At 42.3% G+C, this 27,850-nt stretch overlaps 2 protein-coding genes across 2 annotated transcripts in view; one reads left to right on the plus strand and one right to left on the minus strand.

Moving 5' to 3' along the window:
- On the minus strand, positions 1–27,736 carry LOC311051831 (serine/threonine-protein kinase STK11-like). The gene is made up of 11 exons (XM_084066485.1): positions 27,620–27,736; positions 25,752–26,485; positions 25,550–25,633; positions 22,895–22,984; positions 22,643–22,775; positions 22,325–22,461; positions 21,189–21,316; positions 20,401–20,458; positions 14,672–14,880; positions 5,237–5,527; positions 1–594 (listed from the first exon to the last, which is right to left on the minus strand). The coding sequence occupies exons 2-10, from the start codon at positions 26,030–26,032 to the stop codon at positions 5,289–5,291; spliced, it is 1,359 nt and encodes a 452-aa protein (XP_083922611.1). The 5' UTR covers positions 26,033–26,485; positions 27,620–27,736; the 3' UTR covers positions 1–594; positions 5,237–5,288.
- Positions 1–27,850, plus strand: part of hcn2b (hyperpolarization activated cyclic nucleotide-gated potassium channel 2b) — a 354,462-nt gene that overhangs the window by 148,886 nt on the left and 177,726 nt on the right. The window lies entirely within an intron of this gene.

The raw sequence follows: 27,850 nt of genomic DNA on the forward strand, positions 1-27,850 counted from the left end.
TTTTGGAAAATCGAGAAAATGTGTGCAAATTAATATATTTATAAAGCGAACACTTCTAACTCAAATCTTTGCTTCTGGGGGTCCCTGGAACAAAATATTTTGAGATGGGGGTCGGCGGCCAAATACATATCATTTTGGGGGTCCTTGACATGAAAACGTTTGAGAACCACTGATATAGAAGCATACGTTTTTCAGAAAAACTGTATGGCTTTAGAAGACATTTGTAGAATCGGCTTCAGGTCTTAATAGGTTAAAGTAGAGGATGGCTACACACAGTTTCACATCACTGCTCCACCTCTCCCTCGTGCTTCACGCTGGCATCATCTTCATCTTAGGCACCGCTTGCTTGCCGTCTTCACGCTCTTCATTATAAACCAGCCGAACAGGCAACCAGAGAGTTGGATCAGCCAGCCAATCAGTCAGTCAGTCAGTCATGAAAGCAGCATGGTGTTTGTACAGGGTTTTTCCAACGTAGAGTAGTAAGTGTGGTGCAGGTGCTGCTCTCGTCTGTGCAACGCAGCATGTCATTGTGTGAGAGTCTCTCGAAACACGTCGTCCTCCACGCCAACAGAAAGCCATTGTTAAAACTCCAACCTACGGGACAGCGGGATGTATACAATACATTGTCATTTAGCATCTACTAAAAGCCTTTAATTCAGCATTCTTCCCAGAGCATGTCATTGCTGTTTAATGCCACTTATTTCCACCATGGTCGGTGGTACAGGACAAGTCATGACATTCTACTGGATAATAACAGTAAATGCAGCTTTTCTTTCTGAATCCTGTGTATACGTAAACCTCGCCTAGATGACACGTAGATCCAGGGAATTCCCTTTCTCTATTTATGAGATGCCCCGGCTGTCAAGGTGAGGAGTTTTGCTGTGGTAATTTAAAATGTCTTGCCTTAGAAAACAACGTTCTGCATCCGGTCTACTTACTCTCCTCACAGCCAGACTATTAGTCATCCTCTGACTGTCTGGAAACCACAAATGGGGGATGGTGTTCTATCTATGCTACAGTATGTGCCATTACTTACTTAACACACACACACACACACACACACACACACACACACACACACACGTGCAGATATACAAACATGCACGCACAAACATACAGTCCTGGTGTCTGTACGTCACCCACATATGTAATCCATATTGCACATTTTAAAAACACAAGGTTATCAAAGTGCTGCACAAGTGATACACTACATAAGTCAGAGACCTAAAACAACCAAAATAACATAAAACACAAAACACTGTTAACTCTTTGACTGCCAGAGTTTTTCAGAAAAGTGTGCTCATATTGCCAGAGATTTTTCATTGAAAAAAAAAAAGTACTCAGGAGCCGAGATACAGAATGTTTAAGTTTTAAGTTAACAAGGAAGTGTATGGGAGTCTAGATCTGCGAAAATCATATCTCCTTGGTCTTTGGGTCAAAACATTTTTTTTTATTTTTATTTTTTTATAATTTCGTCATTTCCGTCCATGGCCATGATAGCCATAGTAGCATCGGACGGGAATTCCCGTTTTTGGCAATAAAAGAGTTAACAGCCGACACACCACAAAACACTCATGCTTGATTAAAAGGCCAAGGAATAAAAGTGGGACTATGCAACAAAAAAAACGGAAGTCTCACGAGACTTTTTTTCCGGTTGCATAGTGTTCTGTCACTACGAACGTCAGATCTCTCTCTCTCAAAAAAACAAAAACGTCTAATGCAAGGCCTATTGGCGCACGCGGGATGGAGTTATGACATTTTTCTACTGTACCATTCATCCTAAGATATATCATAGAAAAGGTAAGAAAACCGTGGTCCAAAATCCCCCTTTAAGGTGTGATTTATACGTCTCAAACGTGGGGGCCATTTTGATATAGGGGGTGTAGCTCATTCCACAATTTAAGGGCTACACCTGAAAAGGAGCAGTCGCCTATGGTTACTTTGAACACATTTTTCATAGGAACTCTCTCTCTCTCTCTCTCTCTGCACCCCCCGTCTCTCAATTTCACCATCAAACATGAGCTGACTGAGTGGAGCGCAGCACTGGGGGAAGTCTCTCAGATGATGCAGAGAGGAGGAAGACCGAAACCTCCCGTCCCCACCCCATCCCCTCGCTCCTCCGCCTCCATCCAATGCGCTACCCTCCTCCCCCGCATCCACTAAACCCCCCTCCAGATCACCTTTTAGCGGAGTGGCTCCAGGCAGCGTTAAAATGTGTGGGAGACACTGATGACTCACTCCCTCTCCTCTCTGCTCGCACTATTGGACGGCTATTCCATTTTCCACCTATTATCTGCGGCTAATTCAATGTGATGGCAGCGGCAGATAAGTACGAAATGATGCAGTGTGCTCAGACAGGAGCTTTACTGAGTGAACTGCACAACCCCTGGCATAGCAAAGCAGTGAAAGTAAACAGAGAGGACTGTGACCATCAAATGGTTTTGTATTCAATTATACGGCTTGGTAGTTTAACCCATTGAGACCTGAAGCCGATTCTACATGTCTCCTAAATCTCAACAGTATTCTGAAAAACTTATGTTTCTATATCAGTGGTGTTCAATCTTTTTCATGTCAAGGACCCCCAAAATGATATGTATTTGGCCGCGGACCCCCATCAAAATATTTTGTTCCAGGGACCCCCCAGAAGCAACGATTTGAGTTAAAAATGTTCGCTTTAAATATATATATATTCAAAGATTTGCACACATTTTCACGATTTTTCAAAAATAGCAGATCTACAAGCTCGTAGCGCGGCACTCGGTGCCGCGCTATGAGCTTGTATATCTGCTATTTTTGAATAGCCCAAAGTGTAAAATAATGCTTTTTAGCTCAAGTCTAAAAATGACACAGTTCCAGGTCTTAATGGGTTAACAGACTAACATATTGAGCTCAAAATGACCAGCCATGTTAACATATGACAAATCGGTTAATATAATGAAGATCGACTTTCTGCTTAATAGGGCAGTAAAATCATCATTTCGATGCTGCGTAACATCAACAGTTTCTCCTCGTCAGGCAAGCAGCGTCTGTCTGTTAATGCCAGGTGAATATAAAGAGGGGAGAGAGAGCCAGACATATCTTGATATGATGATGTCCCAGTCTCCTTCAAAACCAACACAAGCCACTGGGGGAAGACTGTTGAAGAAGAAGCTCCGCTTGTGAATGAGTCATACGAAAAGCGAGCGTGTTAGAGCGAGGAGGAAGAGAGACAGAGAGGGAGACAGACAGACAGACAGACAGACAGTGACAGAGGGGTAAGGGGCAGAAGAGAAGACACAAGGAAGGGCAGCCGCAGAACAGTAAGAAGCCAGATACAGATGGATGTAGGGATGGGTATTGGCAAGAACCTCACGATACGATATGTATCACGATACTTGGGTCACGATACGATTATATCACAATATATTGCGATACGCGATACGATACATATTGCAATATATTGCGAAACGATACATATTGCGATATATACATATATCACAACTACATATTGTGTATATATATATATATATATATATATATATATACACACTACATATTGAGTAGCTGCAGATCAGTGATAGGTTCTTTGAAGTCTTTTAATAAAGCCTGTATCTGCAAAAGCAAAGAAAAGAATTGCGAAATCGATAATATTGCCCATCCCTAGATGGATGAAACGAGGAAGAACAATATACTGAATGAGAGACAGACACAGTCGACATGAATGGGGCGCTGCCACATGGAGACAAAAAGAGAAAACAGAAGCCCTGGAGACAGAAGAGAGAGAGAGAGAGAGAGAGAGAGAGAGAGAGAGAGAGAGAGACAGAGACAGAGAGAGAAAGATAAAAAGTATGGGAGAAAACCCTGGAAAGCTGATTATGCAGCATCTTCCTCCCACACGTACTCCACCCACCCACGCTCCCTCTCTTCTTCTCCTCCTCCTCCCCTCCTGTGTGTGGAGTGCAGGATTCCACTCTAGCCTGTGTGGCCTACACCACCGCTCCCCCCCCCCCCCCCCCCCAGCTGCGTCATCCAGCTCATTCTACTCTGCGCGCCTCCCTACTCCCTCCCTCCCATCCTCCTCCTCCTCTTGCTCCCTGAGGGCCGAGCACAACTCTCCACGGTTCCGTTTCGCAATTAGACATAAAACGGAAGCTGTCGCGCCAGCTGGCCATTGCCGCCGTTTACGCTGTAAAATCCTCAGTGCTATTTTAACTTCAAAGTCTCAAATAATTCAAATAAATTGCACTGTGCATTTTACGGGGCACAAAAGAACCCCCCCCCCCCCCAGCTCTCTCTCTCACACACACACACACACACACACACACACACACACGTCTCAACTGGATTCTTTGTTTACTCACTAGCTTGTTATGGTATTTTAATTGAAGATGTGCCTTTCATTACAGCTTGGTGGAAGATCTTCGTGCTGCCTGCCTTCCCAAGCTTTCAGCTCCCACTAGGCATAACAGAACAGCAACTGTTTGTGCCATTTGAATTTGGCAGTGATAAGTACCTTTGAATTCACCTTGATTTGGGTGGCTGAAGCTGAGTGGGTCTGAGGACTAGAGGCCATCTGGTAATTGGTAGGTAGCTAGTTTGACAGTATAGTGTCGAAGTTAGCCCGAGCAAGACAGTACTTAACTCATTGATTGCCATTGACGCGTTTCAAGTGTTTTACCGCAATGGTGCAACGTGCCAATGACGTGTTTGACATGTTTTTTTTAATGTTCAGAACCCAAGATATCATTATCTGCAGATTTGCTGCTCCATTCACTCCTTGTTTAACTTATTACTGGAAAAGGCTGTATCTCGGCTCCTAAGCACTTTTTTTTTTACAATGAATTTTTGGCCCAGACATGCTATTTTCAACATCAGACACTTAATGTCAACAAGGTCGCGATGACCTCGTTGACACCACACAGTGCACCCCTCAGTGATTAGCACCCATCGGGGGATCGATTATACTGGAGATAAAAATTCTGTGACTACTTGAAAATCTAAGATAAATTGAAAAATCTCTGGCACCGGGACCACATAAGCCAGAAATAATTCTGGCACTCAATGAGTTAACCCCCAACAGCTTTCCCTGTGCACCCATCAAAGCCACCCGAGTAGCCATCTGCTGGGTGAAGCTGTAAAAAGCTATTTCCCCTCCGAAGAGGACCAGAAAATACTCTCCTTTCCCCTTATGATGGACTGGATCAATGTCATGCGTTTGTATGCGTTTGCAGGTGTGCATTTTGCAACTCCACCTCACCTGTCCAGTGTGTGTGCTCTGAGGTGGGGCGGGGCGAGGTCTTGGGGGGAGGTCATTGCTGCTTGCAGGCGGAGAGCCTGCGGATGCGGCTGTAAGTGGACACTCCCGTCCGGGAAGGGTTCGAGGAGGAGCTGGAGAGGCGTTCGGACCTCGGCCTGGGCCTGTAGGCGGAGAGGCTCTCCATTTCGTTCTCTCCGTCGGTGCCGTTCACGCACAGGCCCCTCAGTGCCAGGCCGGCGCCCAGGAGACCGTGGTGATTGTTGTTTTCCAGCCCGCCGTCCTGCAGCCGTCCTGAGGGTATGACACATCACAAAACCCAGGGTCAGCACCGGGGCAGATTAACCCATTGAGACCTGAAGCCGATTCTACGTGTCTCCTAAATCAACAGTTTTCTGAAAAACGTATGTTTCTATATGAGTGGTGCTCAATCTTTTTCATGTCAAGGACCCCCAAAATGATATGTATTTGGCCGCGGACCCCCATCAAAATGTTTTGTTCCATGGACCCCCCAGAAGCAAAGATTTGAGTTACAAATGTTCGCTTTAAAAATATATATATTCAAATATTTGCACAAATTTTCACACATTTTCAAAAATAGCAGATCTACAAGCTCGTAGCGCGGCACTCGGTGCCGCGCTATGAGCTTGTATATCTGCTATTTTTGAATAGCCTAAAGTGTAAAATAATGCTTTTTAGCTCAAATCTAAAAATGACACAGTTCCAGGTCTCAATGGGTTAAAGGCCTGTCGAGCCACTGTGTCTCGAGACTTTCAATTAACAACAGGGATGTTAATACTACCTGGGAGATTAGGACCCAGTTAATCCAATTTAAAAAAGCAATACATCTTAAAGGGGTTTTAGAAACTGAACTTGGGAGGGGCAAGGACAAGAGTAATCCTCGCCGTTTTAATTTCACCAAATGAAGTTAGACGCACTGAAATAGAATAGATTGGGTGATCAGAATCTATATCTAATTTCACATATGTTTGCCCCTGTGTTCACAGGCTGTTCATCCTCAGGTTCAAACTGACCTGACAGAGTGAGGACAGGAAAAGGAGGAGAAGATGGGAAAGAAAAAGAGAGGGCGGAGAAGAGAGGCAGAAAGGATGATGGAGTGAGAGAGCGAGTCGAAGGCAGCCTTGTAAAAAAAAATACACAACAGTTTCGTAATGATAGATCGAGATCATTTTGTACAACATGGCTCTGCAGGAGGCTGTGTGTTTGTTTGTCCGGAGCTAATCTCGCGAACCGTTGGACCGATCAGCACCAAATGTCTTGTTGCAATCTTTTCAAATACATTTTATATTTTTTGATAATGGAAGCCAACAAGGCTTGGAGGCATACATCAGTGCTTCTCAAACTTTTTCATGCCAGGGACCCCCAAATTGATATAAATTTGGCCGCAGACCCCCCATCTCTAAATTGTTGTGCCAGGGACCCCCAGATCCAAAGATTTGTGTTTTTTCAGGTTCATGATTTTTGAAAAATAGCAGATCTACAAGCTCATAGCGCGGCACTCGGTGCCGCGCTATGAGCTTGTATATCTGCTATTTTTGAATAGCCAAAGCATAAAAAGGTTAAAAAAAAAATATTGTGATGCTATATTAACGCATTTTGCTGGGGTTCCCCCTGGAACCTCCCCAAGGACCCCTGAGAACCACTGGCATACATCATAGATACGTCGTATGACTGACATCACTGGCTGGCCACATTAAGTCCCGAGTCGAGATCCACATTGGAGCCAGGCCATGGAATGCAGAGAGCCACAATGGTTGTTTTACTTAAAGGATCTAAACCATGAATTAAAAAAATTATAATAATATTTAATATCATATTGTTTATGTCCCTGAAACGTTTTTCAAGAGGTTTGAGCCTAAATCAAGCCTCAGATATACTCATTCCAAGTTTGGCCTGTTTTGAGACCAATTTACAGAAAACCCCAGATTTGCTGTGAAAGCCTGAGTGTTCAAACTGGGGTATTTTAGAAGAAAAAGTTAAACTTCATGGTGTAGTCCCTTTAATGTTGGAGAGATTTAGATATTATTCAGGCATGCAAACAGCCCCGAGGTGAAAAAGGTGACAACATGTTGTTTTCTTTCGGGTCAGGTGTCACACAATTGCTCTATTTGGGTTCAAAAAAGGTGACTGTAGCTGAAAAGTGACACTTTTGCATGTCTGATTATTTATTGTTATGCTAACCATTGCAGATCATTGAGATCAGCCAAATTCATTGCTATCAAAATAACAGTACGGGGGGGGGGGGGGGGCTCCGCTGGCCTCGCGTTCCAGGCGCATACCACCTAAGCTGGTAATGCAGCATGACAGTGTGGTTCGACTCCCGTTCCAGACGACCTTTGGTGTATGTCCCCCCCTCCCCCCATCTCTCTCCCCATTTCCTGTCGGCCTGCTGTCCTGTCTAAGTGAAGGCATAAAAGCCCCCAAAAATATCTTTAAAAAACAATAATAATTACAGTACGGGCTTTCTACCACTACAGTACAGCCTCGAGCCTTCATTTATGAACCGTCAGGTGGAGGCAGACAGAAATGTAACCACTTTCAACCTGGCGTCCCTATTTTGGTCGTGTCATTTATAGGCGAAAATGTAGCAATACGCTATTTGTCACATGACAAAGTATATACAATAGGTCATAAGTGGCTAAGACTATTATTGCGAACAGGTCAAAGTACTGTACAAGGGGATATTTTCAGCTGCTTTAAATAGTAAAGCTAACGGCCATAACACAACATTTTAAGCTGATTTACTTCTGAAAGGGGGGGAAACATTTCGAAATGCATATTGCACAAGGTTGGTGAGATGAGCTTTAGTCATACAGTAGTACTGTATGTACAGTAGCACTTTAAAAAACACTTTCATTTGGGGGCTGCAACATTTTTACGAGGCGTTCACGTTTGCCGACAAAAGCCTAGAAAGAATTGTGCACTAGAAGCTGTACGTTCACAAATTCCAATCATACTAAAACATACAAATATAAAATAACCTAATTTGCACAAATTGGGGCTATTATGAGGCGAGTAAACAGCGCTCTTGGATTGAGGCAAATTAGTGCTTCCTCTTGCTCCTCGTGTCCCCCCCCGCCCCCAATCTCCCATAGTGTGCTGTCAGCGGCGGGTTTACTCATTAGCCTGACCCATAAATAACCCATTAAGACCGGGAACGCATCTGTGTGTCATTTTTTAGATTTCTTTGGGCTATTCAAAAATAGCGAGTGCCGCGCAATGAGCTTGTATATTTGCTATTTTTGAATAGCCCTAGGAAATCTAAAAATGACACACGCACAGGTGCGTTCTCGGTCTTAAAGAGATAAGTAATCAAAGCTAGAGCAGTGACATTCCGCTCGCCCTTTATCACTAGCCCTCCACCTATCAATCCTATGTGGCATGGATGAGCGGACACATGCACAGAAATGTGTAAACCCCCCCCCCACCCACACACACACACACAGAGCCCTGTACTCTATCCTCACATTGATTCTTGTTTTTCTTCTCCCAACCATAATTGGGTATCATAATGTATGAGCTGGGATATGGGAACCCATGCCAGTCATATATCTCCAGTCCAGATCTGATCATATTAGGTGGAAACAAAATGGGAAAAGAATGAAGGCAAATGAGAAATGATGATGGGTTAAGGTGAGACTAAGGGGGGGTGGGGGGTTTGGATGTGTGGGAGGGCAGAGAGACACAGAGCAAGATGGAGAAAGGGAAACATACAGTCGGTGCGGGTGTGTGACTAAACTGACTGCAGCAGAATGACTCACCCAGTTGCCATGGCAACCTAAAGACTCGCTCTCTCCTCTAATGGCCGATTTCGGTCTACTAGTGAGCGACGGCTAACAAGGGAGAACATGCACATTTCCGGGAATCATTGCCGAGAAGGGGTTGCAGAGGCCATTGTGTGGGCACGCACACTTAAGGGTTGTCACAAAATCAGGCAAGGTTTGCCACACACACACACACACACACACACACACACACACACACACACACACACACCTCCCTTGCTCTCTTTCAGCACTGCAGTCAAAACCTATGCTGCTTTTTCACTGTAGTGGGTTGAATTTGTAGCAAAATAGGCTCTGCGTGGGTTCAATTCTAATGCTCTTGATACGCAACAGCTTTATGTGGTCCGGCCTCCCTGCACACGACTAAAACCCCAGTAGTAGTCCACCCTAAAACAGATTTGGGACGTTTGGGTTTCCTATTGTTTAACCCATTAAGACCTGAGGCCGATTCTTACAAAATGTCTTCTAAATCCTAACTGTTTTTTGAAAAAACTTATGTTACTATTTCATTGGTTCTCAATCTTTTTCATGTCAAGGACCTGAAAATGTATATGTATTTGGCCGCGGACCCCCATCTCAAAATGTTTTGTTCCAGGGACCCCCATAAGCAAAGATTTGAGTTAATGTTTGCTTTAAAAGAATATAATATATTCAAAGATTTGCACACATTTTCACGATTTTTCAAAAATGGCAGATCTACAAGCTCATAGTGCACCAAGTGCTGCGCTATGAGCTTGTAGATCTGCTATTTTTGAATAGCCAAAGTGTAAAATAATGCTTTTTAGGTCAAATCTAAAAATGACACAGATGCTTCTCCGGGTCTTAAAGAGTTAATCTAGCTTTGTGTTCATCAATAACGGTTTCTCCCAAAGATATTTAAATTTAAAACAGAACTGTGGATTATTTCTGCACATTTTATTATCTTGGGTCAGTTTCCCTTTTTTGTACCTTCGAACTACATTTTCGGAATAGAATAGGACATTCAAATGGAGGCTGGTTGTCTGTCAAAGTTCCTGGTAGATTAGACAATTTTATACCAAGCTGTAGCCCAAATTGACCAGCATTTGACTGGTGGTGACCTGTCTTAAGTAACCTTATGGCCCTGGCTCTAGTGACTGGGAGATGAACACGATATAGGCCCGCAAGTAACAGGAACAGACACTCAAACAGACGTCAATGAACATCATAGGACAGTAACGGAAATAATCGAATCATAACAGAGTCTCGAACAGACGTCAACTATGCAACACTGTAAACGCAGCTGAATGGAATTAACGTGAAGATAGGTTGCCTTCACTTTGGATGGAAGGGGGTGGAATCTAATTTCCTACCACACATATGGAGAGAATTCCGGTCCAGCATACTCAACCTACAATGAATTGGCAAGGGAAAATGATGCCTGGCATACTGGGGGCGGGGAAATCAACAAACAGGAAAGAAGAGTGATGCTCCTCATGTTTTCCTGATTTAATTGGGTTCTATGTGGACACACAGTCACAATCAAAGCCAGCTCATCACATTCTACAGTAGAAAACAAATACATGTTTCTATTGAAAGACTAACAAAAAGTATAGACTAATAAATAGACATCATTTCCCCAGCGACTGCAAAGATAGAAGGCCTGCAGGACTGATGTGTAATAAGGCCGAATAAAAGGACCATTTCCTAAGTTGAATGGCAAGTCAATGATAGGAGGCGGCCGATTGAGAGTGGTTTTCGAGGGCCTGTTAAATCGCAGACTGTCCTTATGTCACCTCCTCTGACTCACAAAGTCGTCATCACAATTATGAGAGGAAGATGGAAAATAATTCATAAGAATTGCAGAGGACGTCCAGTGTCCATCGACTGGAAGAGAAAGGTTTCTTAACACTTAACCTGCTTGAATAATTTCAGATGTTTTGCTGTTGTCTGCCAGAGATTTTTCATTCTAATTAAAAAAGTACTCAGGAGCCGAGATACAGATTGTTTAAGTTTTAAGTTAACAAGGAAGTGGATAGGAGTCTAGATCTTCGAAAAATCATATCTCCTTGGTCTTTGGGTCAAATTTAAAAAAGAAAATGTAAAAACGCATTTATGCGTTATTGGCAGGCAAGTGATGGACTCAATAGAACGCATATATGCGTTATTGGCAGGGAATGAGTTAATAAAACAAGAAAAGAAAAGGTCATGAGTGCTCATTGTAGGAGTTCCTGCACTCGAGATTTCCAGTGTTTTAAAGACACATAACTGAATCTAGCCCCCATACAATTTGAAAGCAAAAAACTGGAAGAAATGTCTCATTCGGTGTCTGTCTACTCAGTGTGGACTAATTTGAGAATACTAATTTTGGGAATACAAATGATAGAGGTAGAAGGAAACCAGCATTCAAAGATACTACTGCTGATGAAGTAAATTTGTATGCACTGGGCAGCCTAGAGGCTGCAGCATACCTCTTACCGAAACAAAGTTTCGCAAGGTAAATAAGAAAGAAAGCGACGTCGTTTCAGAGAAAATGAAGAAACGTCCACTGTGTCTGCCACCAGAAATGGAGACTTCTACGAGGCAAATACTTAAAAGCAGTTCTCCACCACATCATTGTTGGCGGCGGAATGCGTTGGAAAGCGCCTGTGGCGTATCGGGAAAGCGAGCGCCGGTCTGGCGGAGAGGAGACAGAGCTCTTTGGTTGGCTGCTAGGAGGGGTAGCGGGGCCCTTTCTAAAGTGCAATACAGAGTAGAGCTATTGGAATCTACACAGGTGCGCCCAAATAATTAACTACATCATGCCCCTGAGTGCACTGCGCAAAACGGTAGGTCAAATCAATTATGGTGTCACTCCAATGTAGCAGGTCTGACTAACAAGTCCCGACACTCGTTTTCCACGTCATAAGATTTGATATAGAGGTAATAAAAACATGAGTGATACACACAATGAAAATAGACACTTAACAGATTATAGAGGCCTTTGAATTGGCTGAGTAGGGCTGAGTTAAAATACCGCTGTCCAAAGACGCGCATGTGGCTCATCTCATTCAAAAGCCAGCTGTCAGATTGTCTGAAGTTTGCACCTTGAGCTCTAGTCTTTGTTTGCATTTTAATAAAACTATATTTAATACACATGGGCATCACCCACATGTTACTGATTATAGAGGATCTAAAATTATTGTAATCCATTCTTGATTTCCTGCACATTTTAATCCATGATAAATCAAAAGATATATGCTATACCAAAATAGGGCATGGGCACAAGGTCATCTGTATTTAGACTAAGCACCCTGCAGTGCAGTAGTTATGTTTATGATTTAAGCATCTACGTGTTCATGAGTTTGTTGTTGAAAAAGACATCAAGCCATGGGCTATTTTTAGAGCCATAGTAGCAGTCTGTCGGTGTCAGCGCAGGTGCACAGAAAGCAACTTATTCCAAACTACTGATCTCCAGAGTGGTCCCGACTTCATTCGTCTGCCAGTCGTAGTAGTCTGTTTGGTGGAAAGCCACCTTCAAGCGTGTCGAAGGGTGATGAAAACAAAGATCAGACCCAGGTTGGCAAAAATCACCACGTTCGGAACTCAAGCGGAACCGCATCGAGTATACAGTACGCTGCCGGTTTAAAGCAGCAAAGACTACGGACATGTTTGGTGAATGAATGTTCCCGATGATTTAATAAAAGACCCTGCTTGCACCTGTATCGTTTTTCAGGACATAAAACAATACCTCGCCTAAGCTAAGCTGTGTGTGACCATGTAAAAGGTCAGCCATTCAACGATGTTATTGCCGTGTGGTTAATGAACTGGTGACAACATTTACATCATGTGAACTCAACCTAGAAGACCTACACGGATATACACAGTATAATCTGGCCTCGACTGGCTGGCTGGCTAACTAACTGGTCCTCTGTGGTCTCGCTCAGACAAATGTGTCTTTCTGGAGCCCCAAGAGTGCATGCCACACTCATCAGGAACACTCTGGACAGAAACATTGTCATACAATGACAACATGACATGCATAAACACAGTGATAAGTGTAAAACTTATCATTCAAGAATGCTTTCTGGCAGAAAGACCAAAAAACATTTATCATGTACCAGAATAAAGCTCTCCTTCCCTGCAGATAAGATGATGTCTGTTGTTTAGCCAACAGCTAGGTCAGATCATACAGAAAACGGGGTGCTCCTTCCATTCCGACATCTCGCCACTCCGACTAGTGGCTTCCGCGTGCGGTTAGGGTTAGGGTTAGGGTTAGGTATAGGGTTCGTTAACGTCGGAAAGGCGACATGTCGGAAAGGCAAAATGCACCCACAGAAAACAACTGTACTAAGCAGGCCCCAGAGACAGAAAAACACAGTGATGTCCAGAAAGCTCTGGTAAACAGCATAGCCCATTAGCCCCAGAATATCACCTAGTCTGCCATTAGCCCCTCTAAAGCCCAGCCCTGTCGGGACAAAATGCCCATCAAACTGGAGAAATCAGTGATTTCCCCCAAAAGAGTACTGTACCTCTCTTGGTTGGCTACAAGGACAAAGGTGTCTAGCTCTATAGATTACCCACATTATGAAGAGAGTGGAAGGGAGGGAGAAGGAGCTAGAAAAAAGAAAAACTAAAAGGATTGTGGGAGGGGGAGTGCGTGACAGCTGAAAAACTGAGAAAAAGAGTTTTGAAATGGGCAGGGGGTGGGAATGGAGCGAGACTTAATTGGCACTCTTCCGATTACCATATGGCAAGAAATGTGTCTAGACAACATTCATAAAAAAAAGGTCATATTGCATCAATATCCGAAACATCCGACATATTTTCATATAAATTGCTTTACTTTATCCCAAGTGCTCTATCCATCCACATTTTCAAGTTTATGCTGTTCAGATATTCTAAGTTTATTTATCACCAGTTTTTTACTTCTTTAGTGTTCTGCTTTAGTGTTCAACCCTTTGACAAAACTGGCTAATCAACACGGTCAGGTTGATTAGTTTTCATTTTTATTCTTTGTTAAGATTCACTTGTCCTTGCCTCTATTCAATTGTGAAGTAGCAGAAACAAGAGGTGAGAGCACAGTCATACAGTAGGAAACAAATTGTTGGGCCTCTTAAAAGATTCTTGTGCAGTGCTCTTAGGGAAAGGTGACACTGTTTACAAAAAAACTAGTCATTACTACAGTTATGTAGTAAAAGTAAAAAGCTCTTAAAGCATGAGAAATCTTTTCATAACTATTCTACTATTTTATTGAGCCAAAGCAGAGGTCTTAGTGTTGCTTTTCCTTTAAAGCGAGGGGTGGTACAGGCCACGGCAGTTTTCTCAAAACTAATACTAAAAACTAAATAGAAATGACTCATAACAAACTCAAACTTAACAAAAAATGAAAGTAAAACATTTTACCCTGGTTGTTTAGGATCAAACTGCTAGATGGAAGGACTGATTGGCCAACTGACGCGTAAGCGTTCATTTTACTGGAAATGTGAGTACTTTGTCCTCCATTTAATTGACATTTTTGGATGTGCTTTTTTTAGATTCCTTCCTTTGATGTGACATTGCCATAGTGTCGCTGCTAGCTGGGATACAGACTACATATCATTTCTATTGAGGTAAAAAATAGAAATGATAAGAGTCCGGATAACGTCAATATCTTTTGAAATGATTTTCTCGTGGCTTTGCTCGTCACACTAACCTGTGGGAGTGAAGCCATGCGAGTACATGACGTCATTCTCCCCATAGAAAAGCTCATCTTCGTCATCCTCCTCTTCATCCATTTCCCCGTAGCCATGCAGGTGTTCCAGGTAGGGGACCACCGTCATGCTGCGCCAGGGGTCCCTGCGGTCAGCGCTGGGGGGCAGGGGTACGGGAGGCTCCGTGGCTGGGTGCCTCTTCCTCACCCAGCTGAAAGACAGCGATGCAGGCACTTAATGAATAGGGCAGTCAGATAAGTTTAATCCATTATAAAAACTACTGTGACATCTAACTACTGTACCGAACAAAGTTTCGAAAGGAACTGGTGAAGTTCTTCTAGACATACTCTAGCTGAAGTTCATGTTTGGTTGGAGTATGCTGCAGCCTTTAGTCGATTATCAAATATAATTTCTTCGCCTAGTTGCAGGCCTGCAAATGAAAGCATGGAGTAACGAGAAAACTTTACATTGGCAAATTGATAATACTTACAGTGAATACTGTGTACGTTTTTCAATTGAACCCATTAAGACCTGAAGCCGATTCTACAAATGTCTTCTAAATCCCAACAGTATTCTGAAAAAACGTATGTTTCTATATCAGTGGTGCTCAAACCTTTTCATGTCCAGGACCCCCAAAATGATATGTATTTGGCCACGGACCCCCCATCTCAAAATATGCTGTTCCAGGGACCCCCCAGAAGCAAAGATTTGAGTAAAAAATGTTCGCTTTAAACAATATATATTCAAAGATTTGCACACATTTTCACGATTTTTCAAAGATAGCAGATCTACAAGCTCCTAGCGCGGCACTATTTTTGAAAAGCCAAAGTGTAAAATAATGCTTTTTAGCTCAAATGAAAAAGTGACACAGATGCGTTCCAGGTCTTAACACATTGATTGCCTATATCGAGTTAACTCGATTTTAGAATCCATCACTTGCTTGCCTAGATCGAGTTAACTCGATTTTAGCAAAAAATAAAAATTTTCAAACATTATTTTTTTTAATTTTGACCCAAAGACCAAGGAGATATGATTTTTTGAATATTTAGACTCCTATCCACTTCCTTGTTAACTTAAAACTTAAAAATGCTGTATCTCGGCTCCTGAGTACTTTTTTTTTTTCTATGAAAAATCTCTTGGCATAAATCTGCAAAAAAGTCTGGCAGTGAATGTGTTAATGGGTTCATCTGGAACGGGATTCGAACCCGCGACACACTGTCAGGCTGGCATTGCAGCCCAGGGTGCCTGGACCGCCACACTGTGGCCCAGGCCATTTAATAGTTATTTTCTATATCATCTTTCACTGGCATATTTTTACCATTCAACATAAATTCGTTTTTTGACAACTTCTCTAAGCTCTATTTTTACTCGCAAGATGTGTCAGACCCGTGAGAACTTGTTAGAAGACAAGCAAAGCAGCAAGGTGATAAGGCTCACGGCTCTAAAATTATAATGAGAATCATGGGACATCATGTGTTGTCTGGGATCATCTTAATTTATACAGCTCAACGGAGTCGCTTAAGTACTTTTCAAACTCGGAACAGTGTTAAGAGTTGTCCCAAACCTCACCCTTTGTAATGAAATGCCGACTTTTACTGAGCGAGATGTATGTATATGTGACACAATGCCATTTTACTTTAACAAAACATTGTCATTGAGATGAAAATGCCATGTAAAATGTATTCATAAACAGTCAACCACCAATAATGGCCTCTCTGAGTGGTTATGTACAACTCTTTTAAAAGTGGTACAGTCACATTTGTATGCATTACATTATATCGTTGATGTTGGCCAGAAACCTTGTATGATCAAAAGAACCATTACTTTTCAGGAAATGGAAAAATTAACCCGTGTTCCAATGGATCTGCTCTTGTTATGTAACTTTCCTCTTCTACCCCGTATTTGAACCCGGTGCTGACATTTTTACCATTGAGCTAATAGAGCCTGCCTGCTTGCTCAGGGGATACATTTAATCTTGACCATCTGGTCAAAATTCGTGTCAGATCCTGTGTCTGGGTGAGACATGACCTTTGACACGATCCAAATGTCTCAATAGAAGAGCAGGGAGACAAAATACAACCACCCCAATTGTATAAGTTATATTGTATTAACATACTCAGCCATACAGATTGTATTCCTTAAAAGTTATAGCGCCACTTTCATTTATTGAATTATAACATTCATTTATGAAAAAACATAAAAAGTTGAAAAATGAATATTTTGCCCGACAGCAAAATATCACACTTCAATATACATTTAGTATATATTTCAATGTTAAAAGGTAAGGTTCTCAATAGGTTTTTGTTTATTAAGGAAAATAACTTAAGTGTCCGTGACTATGAATTACAGTGAATGGTGGTGGCCGATTGTTCATAAAACCATGCTGAGGTATAGGGAAATATAAACGTAAATGCCACAGTGAAATAATAACAATTTCAACAGTTACATAAGAGCTGCTTAAGTTGCTTAACAGTGATAAGAAATGCATATGATACTGTAGCCAAGTCAATCAATGGCTCATGGACCACATTTAACCCAATAAAAATGGGAAAGCATCCGTGTCATTTTAGATTTTATACGTTGGCAGATATACAAGCTCGCAGCGTGCCACAAAGCTTGTATATCTGCTATTTTCAAACATTTTAGAAAAATCTTGAAAGTGTGAGAACTACCGATTTACAAGGCATTTGTAGAATCAGCCTCAGGTCTTCATGGATTAAGAGGCAGAGATGTAGGCCTACACTACAAGCGGGAAGGGTATTCTGAAGAAAAATAGATAAAGCTTGGACATTACACACACACACACACACACACACACCCAAAAAAGACCCACAAGCTTGTATTCACTGGAAGCAATTTCCACTGCAGCAGTCTACTCTACACTCCGCAGGTGGTGGCTTTTATTCTGCTAAGATGACGGCTATTTTCGAAGACAAAAAACGGCCTTCCAATTCCCAGAAATTGTCAATTCTCCAGCTCCCGCTTTGTGTAGCGTGCTGCTGCATTCTCTGTGCGAGAGATGTGAGTAATGTTCAGAGATAGAGGGATGAGGAGACCTTGGCCTTTTGTTTCATAACTCGTCAGTGACGGCAGCGAGCCACGAAGTAGGTAGTCATGACACGGTTTGTTAACAATGTATGTAGCTGTGTGTGTGTGTGTGTGTGGGGGGGGGCTTATTGTGTGAAGTAGTTTGTGTGTATCCGTGGGCACAAGTGTGGACGGTGTGTGAGTGGAGTGTGTGATGAGTGGGAGGTGTGAGCATGCGTACGCAAAGAGTTGAACAATGTGGGATTGCTTTGCACCGTTCTCACATAGAACACTTCTGCTTTTCTCTTCGAGTTTTTATGTTCCATTTTAACATTCTGGTCTGATATGTGCAAAAATGTTCCCTTTCCCTGAAACGGAAAGCAATACCTGCCGACCCTAATTGTCAGCTGAGTGTTTGGACTGTACAATCCTGAGTGTTCATTTACACCATTTCACAAAAAAGGTAACCAAATGTACCCGTAATTATGGGTCCATTTGTTACACTCCGAGTTAAATTAGCACTCAGGAATTGTACAGTGTAACCGTCTTCGCTCTGCTACCTCCATCACAGTTAGTTGCATACAAATAATGAACAATTACATCACTAAAAGGATCATGAATTACGGAAACCCAATAGAATAAATGGCCATGAGCAGAGCATAGAAAATGATTGCTACGGTTATTGCCATTTCTTGGAACCGCGTCATTCTGTACATTGGTTGGCTAACCAAAAAAATGTCTGTTCACTTGAACATTATCACATTAAAACTGCATCCTCTCCAACATGGTGTTCCTAACCCATTGTTAGTCCCCCCCTTAATGTTCATATTTACACTCTGCAAGGTAATTAATCCTCAAGACCCATCTGCCCTTTTGCTTGTTTAAATATTTATACTAAACAGTCGCTCTTTCCCCCCCCCCCCCTACATACCATTTCCTCCCCCACTGTTGCTTATTCTGGGCTGTGGTATCAAGTAAATAGAAAGCTGTCACATATGACAGAGAGACAGGTTTGATTCTGGAATGATGATTCATAGCTGGGAGTCAATGAGCACTGCCAAGTACACTCGAGTAGGTAGGCAAAAGAAGGCTTATGAATTGACGTGTTTGTGTGTGTGTGTGTGTGTGTGTGTGTGTGTGTGTGTGTGTGTAGTAAATGTTCAGTACAAAAGAGGGGGAAAGCAAGAGGAGGCACATTATCAAATGCCAGGAATTGCCAGCGACCAATAACAAACCTGAGTGTGTGTACACTCACTCGGTGCATGCAATCTGCCTGTTTGCATCATTTCTAATAGAGTCAATTTCACACTCAAAACAGTGAATCAAAATGACATATGATTATAAAGCTGTTCCGTAGTGTGGAACAGAATCACGACATTCCCTCCCCTCCTCCCTCCCGCTCTCCCTTTCCTTTTTTTTTTACAACGCCAGCACATAGATACGCTTCAGTCATTTGTTCCCATGGTAACTGTAGCCAGCACTGGCAGGAGCATCAGTGCTTGTGTAGCCAAGAGTCTTTAACCGGCTAGCTCAAAGGCAGACGGAGAGAGAGAGGCAAGTCATCTGCAGGAGAGACTATTTCAACATTTTATTTAGCTTTTCTTTTCCTTCGTTTCCATTTTTTAAATACACATTTCACCAACACTCAAGATGACTTGAACAAGTGAACAAATTTAAAGCGATACACCGGCTGATTGCTGTAGAGATCAACCTTTTCGAACGATTCTCTGATTGCTAGGCCACTCAACCCTGATTTATATTCAGCTGATATCCGGTGTTGCTCGCTGCAAAATAGCAGATCTACAAATAGATCACAATGGATCCCATCGTGATGCGTGGGTTGTGAGCTTGTAGATTGGTTGTTTTTGGCTGTTTTTGTGACACGGCACGCAACCAGCTATAAATCAAGCATAAGTAACCTTGCCGGTTAGTTATCCTGCTGATAAAAACAGCTTCTGAAAATTGTTCAGAAAACATTCCTTGCAGCCAGGGAAGGTCCATAGCACTGACGAAGGTCCTGGGAGGACTGAAACGTTTGCCTTTTAATTCACTTTGAGCACCGAGCACAAGATGAGCGTCATAAAATAAAGACAAAATATTTTCTTTAAGTCTGTCTAAGGAGTTTTCCTTAACTTCTATGCAGTGAGCGAGTCTCCTTCTGCCAGTTTACCTTTATGTTTTTGAGACCACCACACCTGCAGTCAACCTTCACCAAAGGACGAAGAAAGGAGCAACAGTTTTCCCTGTTCTTTTGCAGCCAGGGAAGTAAAGTGCCATATATTCTCTTTTACCAGGTGCTGTATTCCACCTGAGGACCAATGAAGACTGCAACTCGCTCCATTTACGGCAGAAATCACCAGGCTGGGATGAAGACACACAGCCTGGCCATTTAAGGCTAAAATCAAACAGGCTCCATTTCAAAATAATGCCGTCAAAACAACCCAAAAAGAGTGAGGTTCCATGCAAAATACACACAAGGAAAGCTTGTTTCCTCAAACACATTACGCTAATTGTGTGCCTCACACACGGTGTGACCATCACTTATGGCACTGCAGTGAGACCAATTTCATCCGAAATGTAATTTGCACTTCATTTTTGGAGCACTCTCCCCCCCTCAGCATGTGTGGAGATAAGTTGAACCAGCATCTGAACTGAAGCAATAAGTTGCAGCAGCGGTGTCACTGACTGGAACATGATGACTTACTTATGCTGTCTGATGTGCTGTATTGAGAACCTCTTCGCAGGGTCAAACTCCAGCATTCCTGAAACAGTCAAAAGTAAGCCAAGGTCAAGTTTGGTGTGATGTAAGGACAAGCGAACAGACATGTTGTGTAAACTTTTTAGCTCGAGAATCAAAAGAGAAATTTGAGGTCTCCCCGGGACATCAAACTATAGTGAAAATAGACGATCTACGAGCTCGTTGTGATGTGACACGTTGTGAGCTTATAGATCAGCTCAAGTTTTTTTTTTGTTCATGGATTGTCTTCCCCCGTTAAATGCAACAGCTTTCAGTGTCGATTGCTATTCAGTAGACAGTGAGTAAATAATGTTCTGAATTTCTGTTGCATTTTGTAAAAACAAAAAGTATGCCATGTTTACTTGGCATATGTCACATTTACAGTACTGTAAATGTGACTACATTCTTTGCTATATTGACAAGATATTCAAAACAACTATGTTACTGACCCCCCAAAACAATCACATTATACAAAAATGACACCTCAAAAGTGAACAAGGACAAAAACTTAATGTAACCATTTAAAGCCTCATTTATCCTCAACATCATTGTACAACTCTGTCATGTGGCAAAAATATCCGATCAAGTTGTGAGCTTGTAGATCAGCTATTTTCACCAGCACGACACCATCATACGTCAAAGTATGAGCTATTAGACCTAGGCTATTTTTGAGATGTTGTGCCTCAAATGCCATGCCAGAAATAGGGACACCAGGGTTAATGTGGTTAAGTGGGACTGGACCAGGGTCCTCTTACCTCTGAGCAGGCTTGAGAGGAGAGGGTTGCACTCCTCTGGGATGCTGCACTCCCCTTTCCCAATGTTCTCAAAGAGCTTGTAAATGTTATCGCCTTCAAATGGGTACAAACTCGTTGTGATGTTGTATCTAAAAAGAGAAGGCAGGTTATAGTCAACCTACAAAAATCATGGATTAAAATTCAACTGGAGAACATTGCTTGCCAATGTTACAGTACATCATCTCTCATATCATTGGTTGCCGTTTATCTCCCATTTTGATTTTTTTTGGGGGGGCGCTATCCACACAGTTAGCTGTGTTGCTCATTCCACAAATGCACGAGCCTTACAAGTTGTACCTAGTTGTAAAGGTGACCAGTCAGGCTTTCCAACGATATAAAATACAATACGAATTGGTATTATTGAAGGGGAGAAATAATCGATCGTCCTACAAACTATTTCCTGCTGCAGCCTCCTCGGGTCCTGACCAAGGGGCAAGTCTTAGATATTTTTTTTTTTTAGTTTTACCCTGCGCCGACCTGCGGTGTCAGAAATAATTTATTTTAACGCAAGTGAATGGGTTTTTTGACAAACTTTAAACTAGATTTTCTTACTGTAATACAAATTGTCATAAATTCTATATGCTTCCAGTCGCTAGTTTAAAGTCTCCTTTCAATCATCAGGATATGCGTTTTGCTAAATTATGGTCCTATTTATTATAAAATTGACGATAAAGTAGGCTATTCTCTAGGAGGGGCGGGATGATTTGATTGACAAGCTACACAACCAATAGCATTCATTCCCCGCCCCCCACTCTTGATTGACAAGCTACCCAACCAATAATGGTCTGGTCTCATTCTGACGCGTATTGAAAGATGGCGGACCTACAGTCGTGGTACAATCGGCTTCATTTTTGGTCTGTAGAAAGCAGCGGAGTGGGTTTGTCCATCTCATTTATACAGTCTATGGTCCTGACAGTTGTATAGCAAACAAGATGCCTCATGTTGGTTGCTATACATGCATGTTAACCATGCATGGTAACCATGTTAGAACCTTTCATTTGAAGAAAATGACATTAGCGATGTATACGACACTCGGTCAATAGGACTCATCTATTATTCAGTATGCCAGCGCCCAAAGCTTTCGAATATGGCCTTACAGTGTGACACCAGCTGACCAGATGTCAACCTTGAACCCTGAGAAAGAGTCCAAGCCGTTGGCAATCTCTGGGGGTTGGAAGGCTGGAGAGCCCTGGCTTGTCCTACATGTGTCATCTTCTGCGAATGGCTCCAATGCCTGGAGGGGAACATGAGGTAGTACTCGCATCATAGTACTCACTTCCAACATTAATTCCCTAATAAAGATCAAGCTTCATGTTGTTCACGCCATTTTCAGTAATTCCAAGTGAGGTTTACAACAACAAAAAAAGTTATTCAAAAAACAATATTAATGGTGTCTGGCTCTTAATATGACTGACCTCTGCAACGCCCAGATCAGAGATTTTCAGAATCCCGTCTGTGGCAATCAGCAGATTCCCCGGTTTGATGTCTTTGTGAACGATGCCCTGGCCATGCAAATACTCCAAGCCATCCAGCAACTGGCAGAAATAACTAAACACAGACCAGAAAGACAGGTTATACAATAGCAGCTGATTTCACCTCAACAGATATTAGATGGCTGATACTGTGGTAGTAGCAATTATTGATATATGCAAATATAAGTAAATTACCCATGAGCTTGATAAATTGGAAACCTTTTCTCAGGGACACTATCAAGCATTTCCTGCATCCCGCAGACACAATACTCCATCACCATATACGTAACACAGTTAAGGAAATGAGCAATTAAGATGCCATTAAGACACAATAAACACATTATTTGTGTTCCACGTCACAATCATTGTTTTAAAAGATCTTATAGAAGCATTAAAAAAATATTTACCTCGGACGACAATAACTGTACACATGACACTGAATCCCAATGCCCGCTTTGCTGGTCAATCGATACATGGCTGACCAAATAGTCTGATCAATAAAACTCTACAAACAACATTGATGGAACAGGAATCTTGAAAAATAAACCAGAACTCGGCTACTTCATACTATGCCTGCAAATGTCAATTATAGACTCAACAACCTACTGATTCAAATGTTGGCACATCAACCACAACCTCTGGTAGATATAGTGTAGATCAGTGGTTTTCAACCTTTTTCATATCAAGTTCCATCATTTATTCAGCATTTGAGCCACGGACCACCATTTGATGAAATTTAGACTCTCAGACTCAAGACATAGAATATTGTGTTATCGTTGGTTAAGATTTTGTCAAAATAACAATTCTACATTCTCTTAATTGTGTATTTCTTGTAAATTTAGTAATGCTGATGTTTAGCAATAATTTTACTCTTGAGAGAGTAAAATGAAACCAAATGGACCGGTAAGGGTCCATTTGGTTTCATTTTACACTCTCAAGAGTTAAAGATCTATAAGGGTCCATGTGGTTACCAACTCTCCATCATTTAGCTGGGGACCCCCTGGAAACTCCTCAAGGACCACTGGTGGACCCCGGCCCACTGGTGGTCTACACTGTAGATTATACATTCAGATTTTTACATCTGTCTGGAGATTGGAAAGAATGGGAGCCTATACGGAGTCGAGTGAGAGACACATCAGCCCTGTTAGAGGCCTTTATGAATGTGGGGAACATGAAGCTATATTTCCTACCACTGGGGAGGTACTATGGAGAGAGGCACACTGGTACACACACAGGCAGGAATAATGACAGTCACTATGACACAGAGGGAGTTCCTTAGTCACGACTTTGTCAGTGTCCATCTCTCACGGAGAGGAGGGAGGGAGCGAAGAGGAGGGCTCGAGAGAGAGAGAGAGAGAGCGAGCGAAAGCGGGGGTGGGTGGATGGATAGCCAGCTGCAGATGGAGAGAAAGTGAGGGGAGGAAGAACGGTAAAGAGCGAAGGAACAAGGGAGTAAGGGTGAGAGAGAAAGAGAGAGAAGCAGAGAGAGGGCACTGTAAGAGCAGCGACGTGCACCTACATTAAACAGCCCCATTAAATTAAGGGCCGGAGGGGCATATGATCGACATGAACCACCCACGGAAGGAGGGGTTGAAGGAGAAAGAAAGTTGTTATGGAGGGGCTGCGATCGACGGTCTACGTCACTTTTCCTGCCCTCATTGCCGGTTCAATCAGTAACCCAGAAAATAAATTGAGTGGATAGATGATGCAGCTGCCTTTCAGCCAGGCTGGGGCAGACAGGGGCAATTACCACTGCTGAGCTCAGTTTAGTTGGCTGACATACGCAGCAACACCACAGTGACTTCAGTCAAGATTGTGGGTGGGTACAGGCCAGGGAAGAAAGGAGGGAGTTGGAGAGAGCGAAGAAAAGACAGATATAGAGAGAGAATGAGGGAAATGTCTTCTTGATATTCTGCGTGTAGATTCAATTCTATGTGTGGTTTCCTTCTGGACAGATTCAATGTTACTGATGTTGTGAGTAAAACCACTTTTGAACAGAGCAACTATAGACCGAACAAACACTCTTTTGTGCAAATAACTGTGGAGACTTTCCTAATGCCCTGAAGATGGCCGTCAGATTGAAATGTTGAGTCGTGATAAATAACTTTTTGCACTGAGGCTACATACAAGACTACATTTCCTTTACTACCTCCAGTTGACTGATCGACACAGCTCACAATGCATTTTATACTGCTTCATCTAAATGACAGATAGTGACCATCATAGCAAGTGTACTGGTACTGTACTTATGATGTTGACAAGAGAGAAAAAGAGCTGTGGATCACACTATAGAGATCACGCAGTACAACGTACATGATACGGGCATTAAATTACCAAGTTAATCTGGTTGAATCTGTCAGACAGGACTGAATCGATCAACTCAATCTAGTGTGACTCAGCAACAGCAGCAAAATCATGTAGGCTAAAGGTCATGACTATCTTATGACTATTTGAGCACTTCATAATCACCAGCTCTGATATGTCAGCTGCTGATTTTGGTGGTGGGTGTTGAACGTATGACAGAAAGAATCTAAAATAGTACTTGGTAAGCAGCTGACCAGCTCAAAGTCAGATTTAGGCCCTGCTTAGACTAATGTTAGACGGATAAAGGCTAATGAGTTTCATGAAGTGAGGAGATTTGCAACAAGCCCATTATGTTGAGCTTTCCTTTCCCTGCTTAATAGGTAGACACTACCCTCCCCTGGTCATTTCCATGAACTACAACTAAAGCGTGATTTCACTGCAGTACTGTATGTACAAGACTTGTTTCCGCTTAATGTGCATCACTGGCAGTTAAAGCTACAGATAACTGACTAATACAGTCTCTGTATCAGCTATTAAAAAGGATATATCTTCTGTTTCTCCTCGTTGTACAAAACATCCACCAGCTGAATCACATTTTTGTGCCGCAACCTCTGTAGCAGTTGGATCTCCCTGGAAAATACAAAATAGTACATCAAAGTGTTATGTCTACTCTAACTTTTTAAGGACGAGACTCCATGAAAAACAACAACTCATAGCTTGGATATGCAACAAAAGTACAGCTACATACTTTTTGACATTTGCCTCTCCATTGGGTATCCGCCTGAGCTTCTTTTTCTTAAGGATCTTCACAGCTCTCCTGCAGAGCGTTTCAGAGTCCAGCATCTCTTTTACTTTGCCATAGGATCCCTCGCCCAACAGGTCTCCCATCAGGTACTTCCCTATCATTTTGGCCCGCTTCCTCCTAGGCTGGTAGATGACTTCGGCGGAGTCTATTCTGTGGATGAAGGTGTCCATGCCCAACAGCTGGTTCGCTATGTAGCCCATGTGCTGGAGGTCGTCGGCACTCATTGCTGCTGCACCACCGAATGCCTTTTACAGTGAAAGTTGGTTCAGTCAGAGAGCCCGGTTTATTGTGAACGACTCAAAGGAAGACTAGTAAGTAGAAACTCAAATTGTTAGATAATGTGCAAGAAACTAAAAGACCAATCAGCCAACTGAACTATGAAGCTGAATACTGTTGGGATCTCGATGAGAGACCTCAGACAACACAAGTGAGCTTTCGTCATGTCAACCATATCCTTGTAAGACTGGGGATTCCCAGTGACACGACGTCTGCATTGTTCTTCTTGACTTTTGATGTAATAACACTGGGAACCTTCTGTACTAGGTTTTCAGAAGATAGCTGTAAGAATCCCGTGTGGATAGTGCATTGTTTCAGGGGCAGGTGGCATGTAAATCTGCTATCAGTGACCGTTCAGTTCCACAATATCTTCTTTGCAGATCCAGTCACCGGGGGTCCTCCTGTGGATTCAAAGACAGTTCCCTCAGTAATGCTAGCACCAAATTCTTATCACTACATCAACGCATGCCGGGTGAAGCCGGTACGTTATGTAGATATTCAGCAACGTGATCTAAAGTTAAAAGAGTCATCTCTGCAAACAAGTAACGTTGCAGCTACCTGCATACTGTGATAACACCTCTATGTACTGTATGAAGTGAGTCATATGACATAGGACTTTAAGCCCCAATAAATTCACCTTTCGCTGTTCTGCCTTGCTGTGCTGTTATATAGTATGTCATGCTGCCATGTTATCTGTTTTAATAAATGCTGGATGCTACCATTTTCAATATGATTCACCATTTTTCACCATGATTAACCCATTAAGACCTGGAACTGTGTCATTTTTAGATTTGAGCTAAAAGGCATTATTTTACACTTTGGGCTATTCAAAAATAGCAGATATACAAGCTCATAGCGCGGCTCTCGAGCTTGTAGATCTGCTATTTTTGAAAAATCGTGAAAATGTGTGCAAATCTTTGAATATATATATTTTTAAAGCTAACATTTGTAACTCAAATCTTTGCTTCTGGGGGGTCCCTGGAACAAAATATTTTGATGGGGGTCCAAACACATAATTTTGGGGGTCCTTGACATGAAAAAGTTTGAGCACCACTGATATTGAAACATGCGTTTTTCAGCATGCTGTTGAGATTTAAGAGAATTGGCTTCAGGTCTCAATGGGTTAATTCACAGCAGGACTTTATGCTTATTTTTATTTATTTATTGATAGTTATTTTATTGTACACTGCTGGTCCCGAGTACGATTTTAGTTTCATGTGCAAGCATGTAAATGGCAATTAAAGTTAACCTTGAACCTATAACCAGCAGCAGTATTAAATGAAGCCGTGTTAAATGACCTTAATACAATGTTCACTCATGTTTTAGCTTAGGTTAAACACACTGGATAACTTCACTGTCCCAATAGAAACACCAGAGCTAGCTTAGCTAGCTAGCTATGACCCTGTATGTATCCCTATCAGGCTAACATAAATTAGCTATCATTAATCCGACTCAACCCGTGACGAAAATACGCATAATGTACAGTCCACCAAGCTGTGTGTAATTCACCGTTAATTCAACTAGTGAAATGTTACCTTTTTGTCCGCAAGACTTATTTAAAGGGAAGGTTTCAGGAGACACAGTGCCGTTTAAGCAGGTCTTTCCCCATCCAGCTGCAGCAGCTAGCAGTTAGCTGTGAGGCTAGCAGAGCCTCCACAGTGTTTACATACTGACGCCATGCTCGCTGCTTCCGCCGCATGCAAATCTGACCGCACCGCAAGGCATTGTGGTCTTTAGCAGTGGTTTTCAACCTTTTTTCATGCCAA

The sequence above is a fragment of the Gymnoscopelus microlampas genome, assembly GCF_963454915.1.
Source record: "Gymnoscopelus microlampas genome assembly, chromosome: 9".
In the NCBI taxonomy this organism is placed as follows: domain Eukaryota; kingdom Metazoa; phylum Chordata; class Actinopteri; order Myctophiformes; family Myctophidae; genus Gymnoscopelus; species Gymnoscopelus microlampas.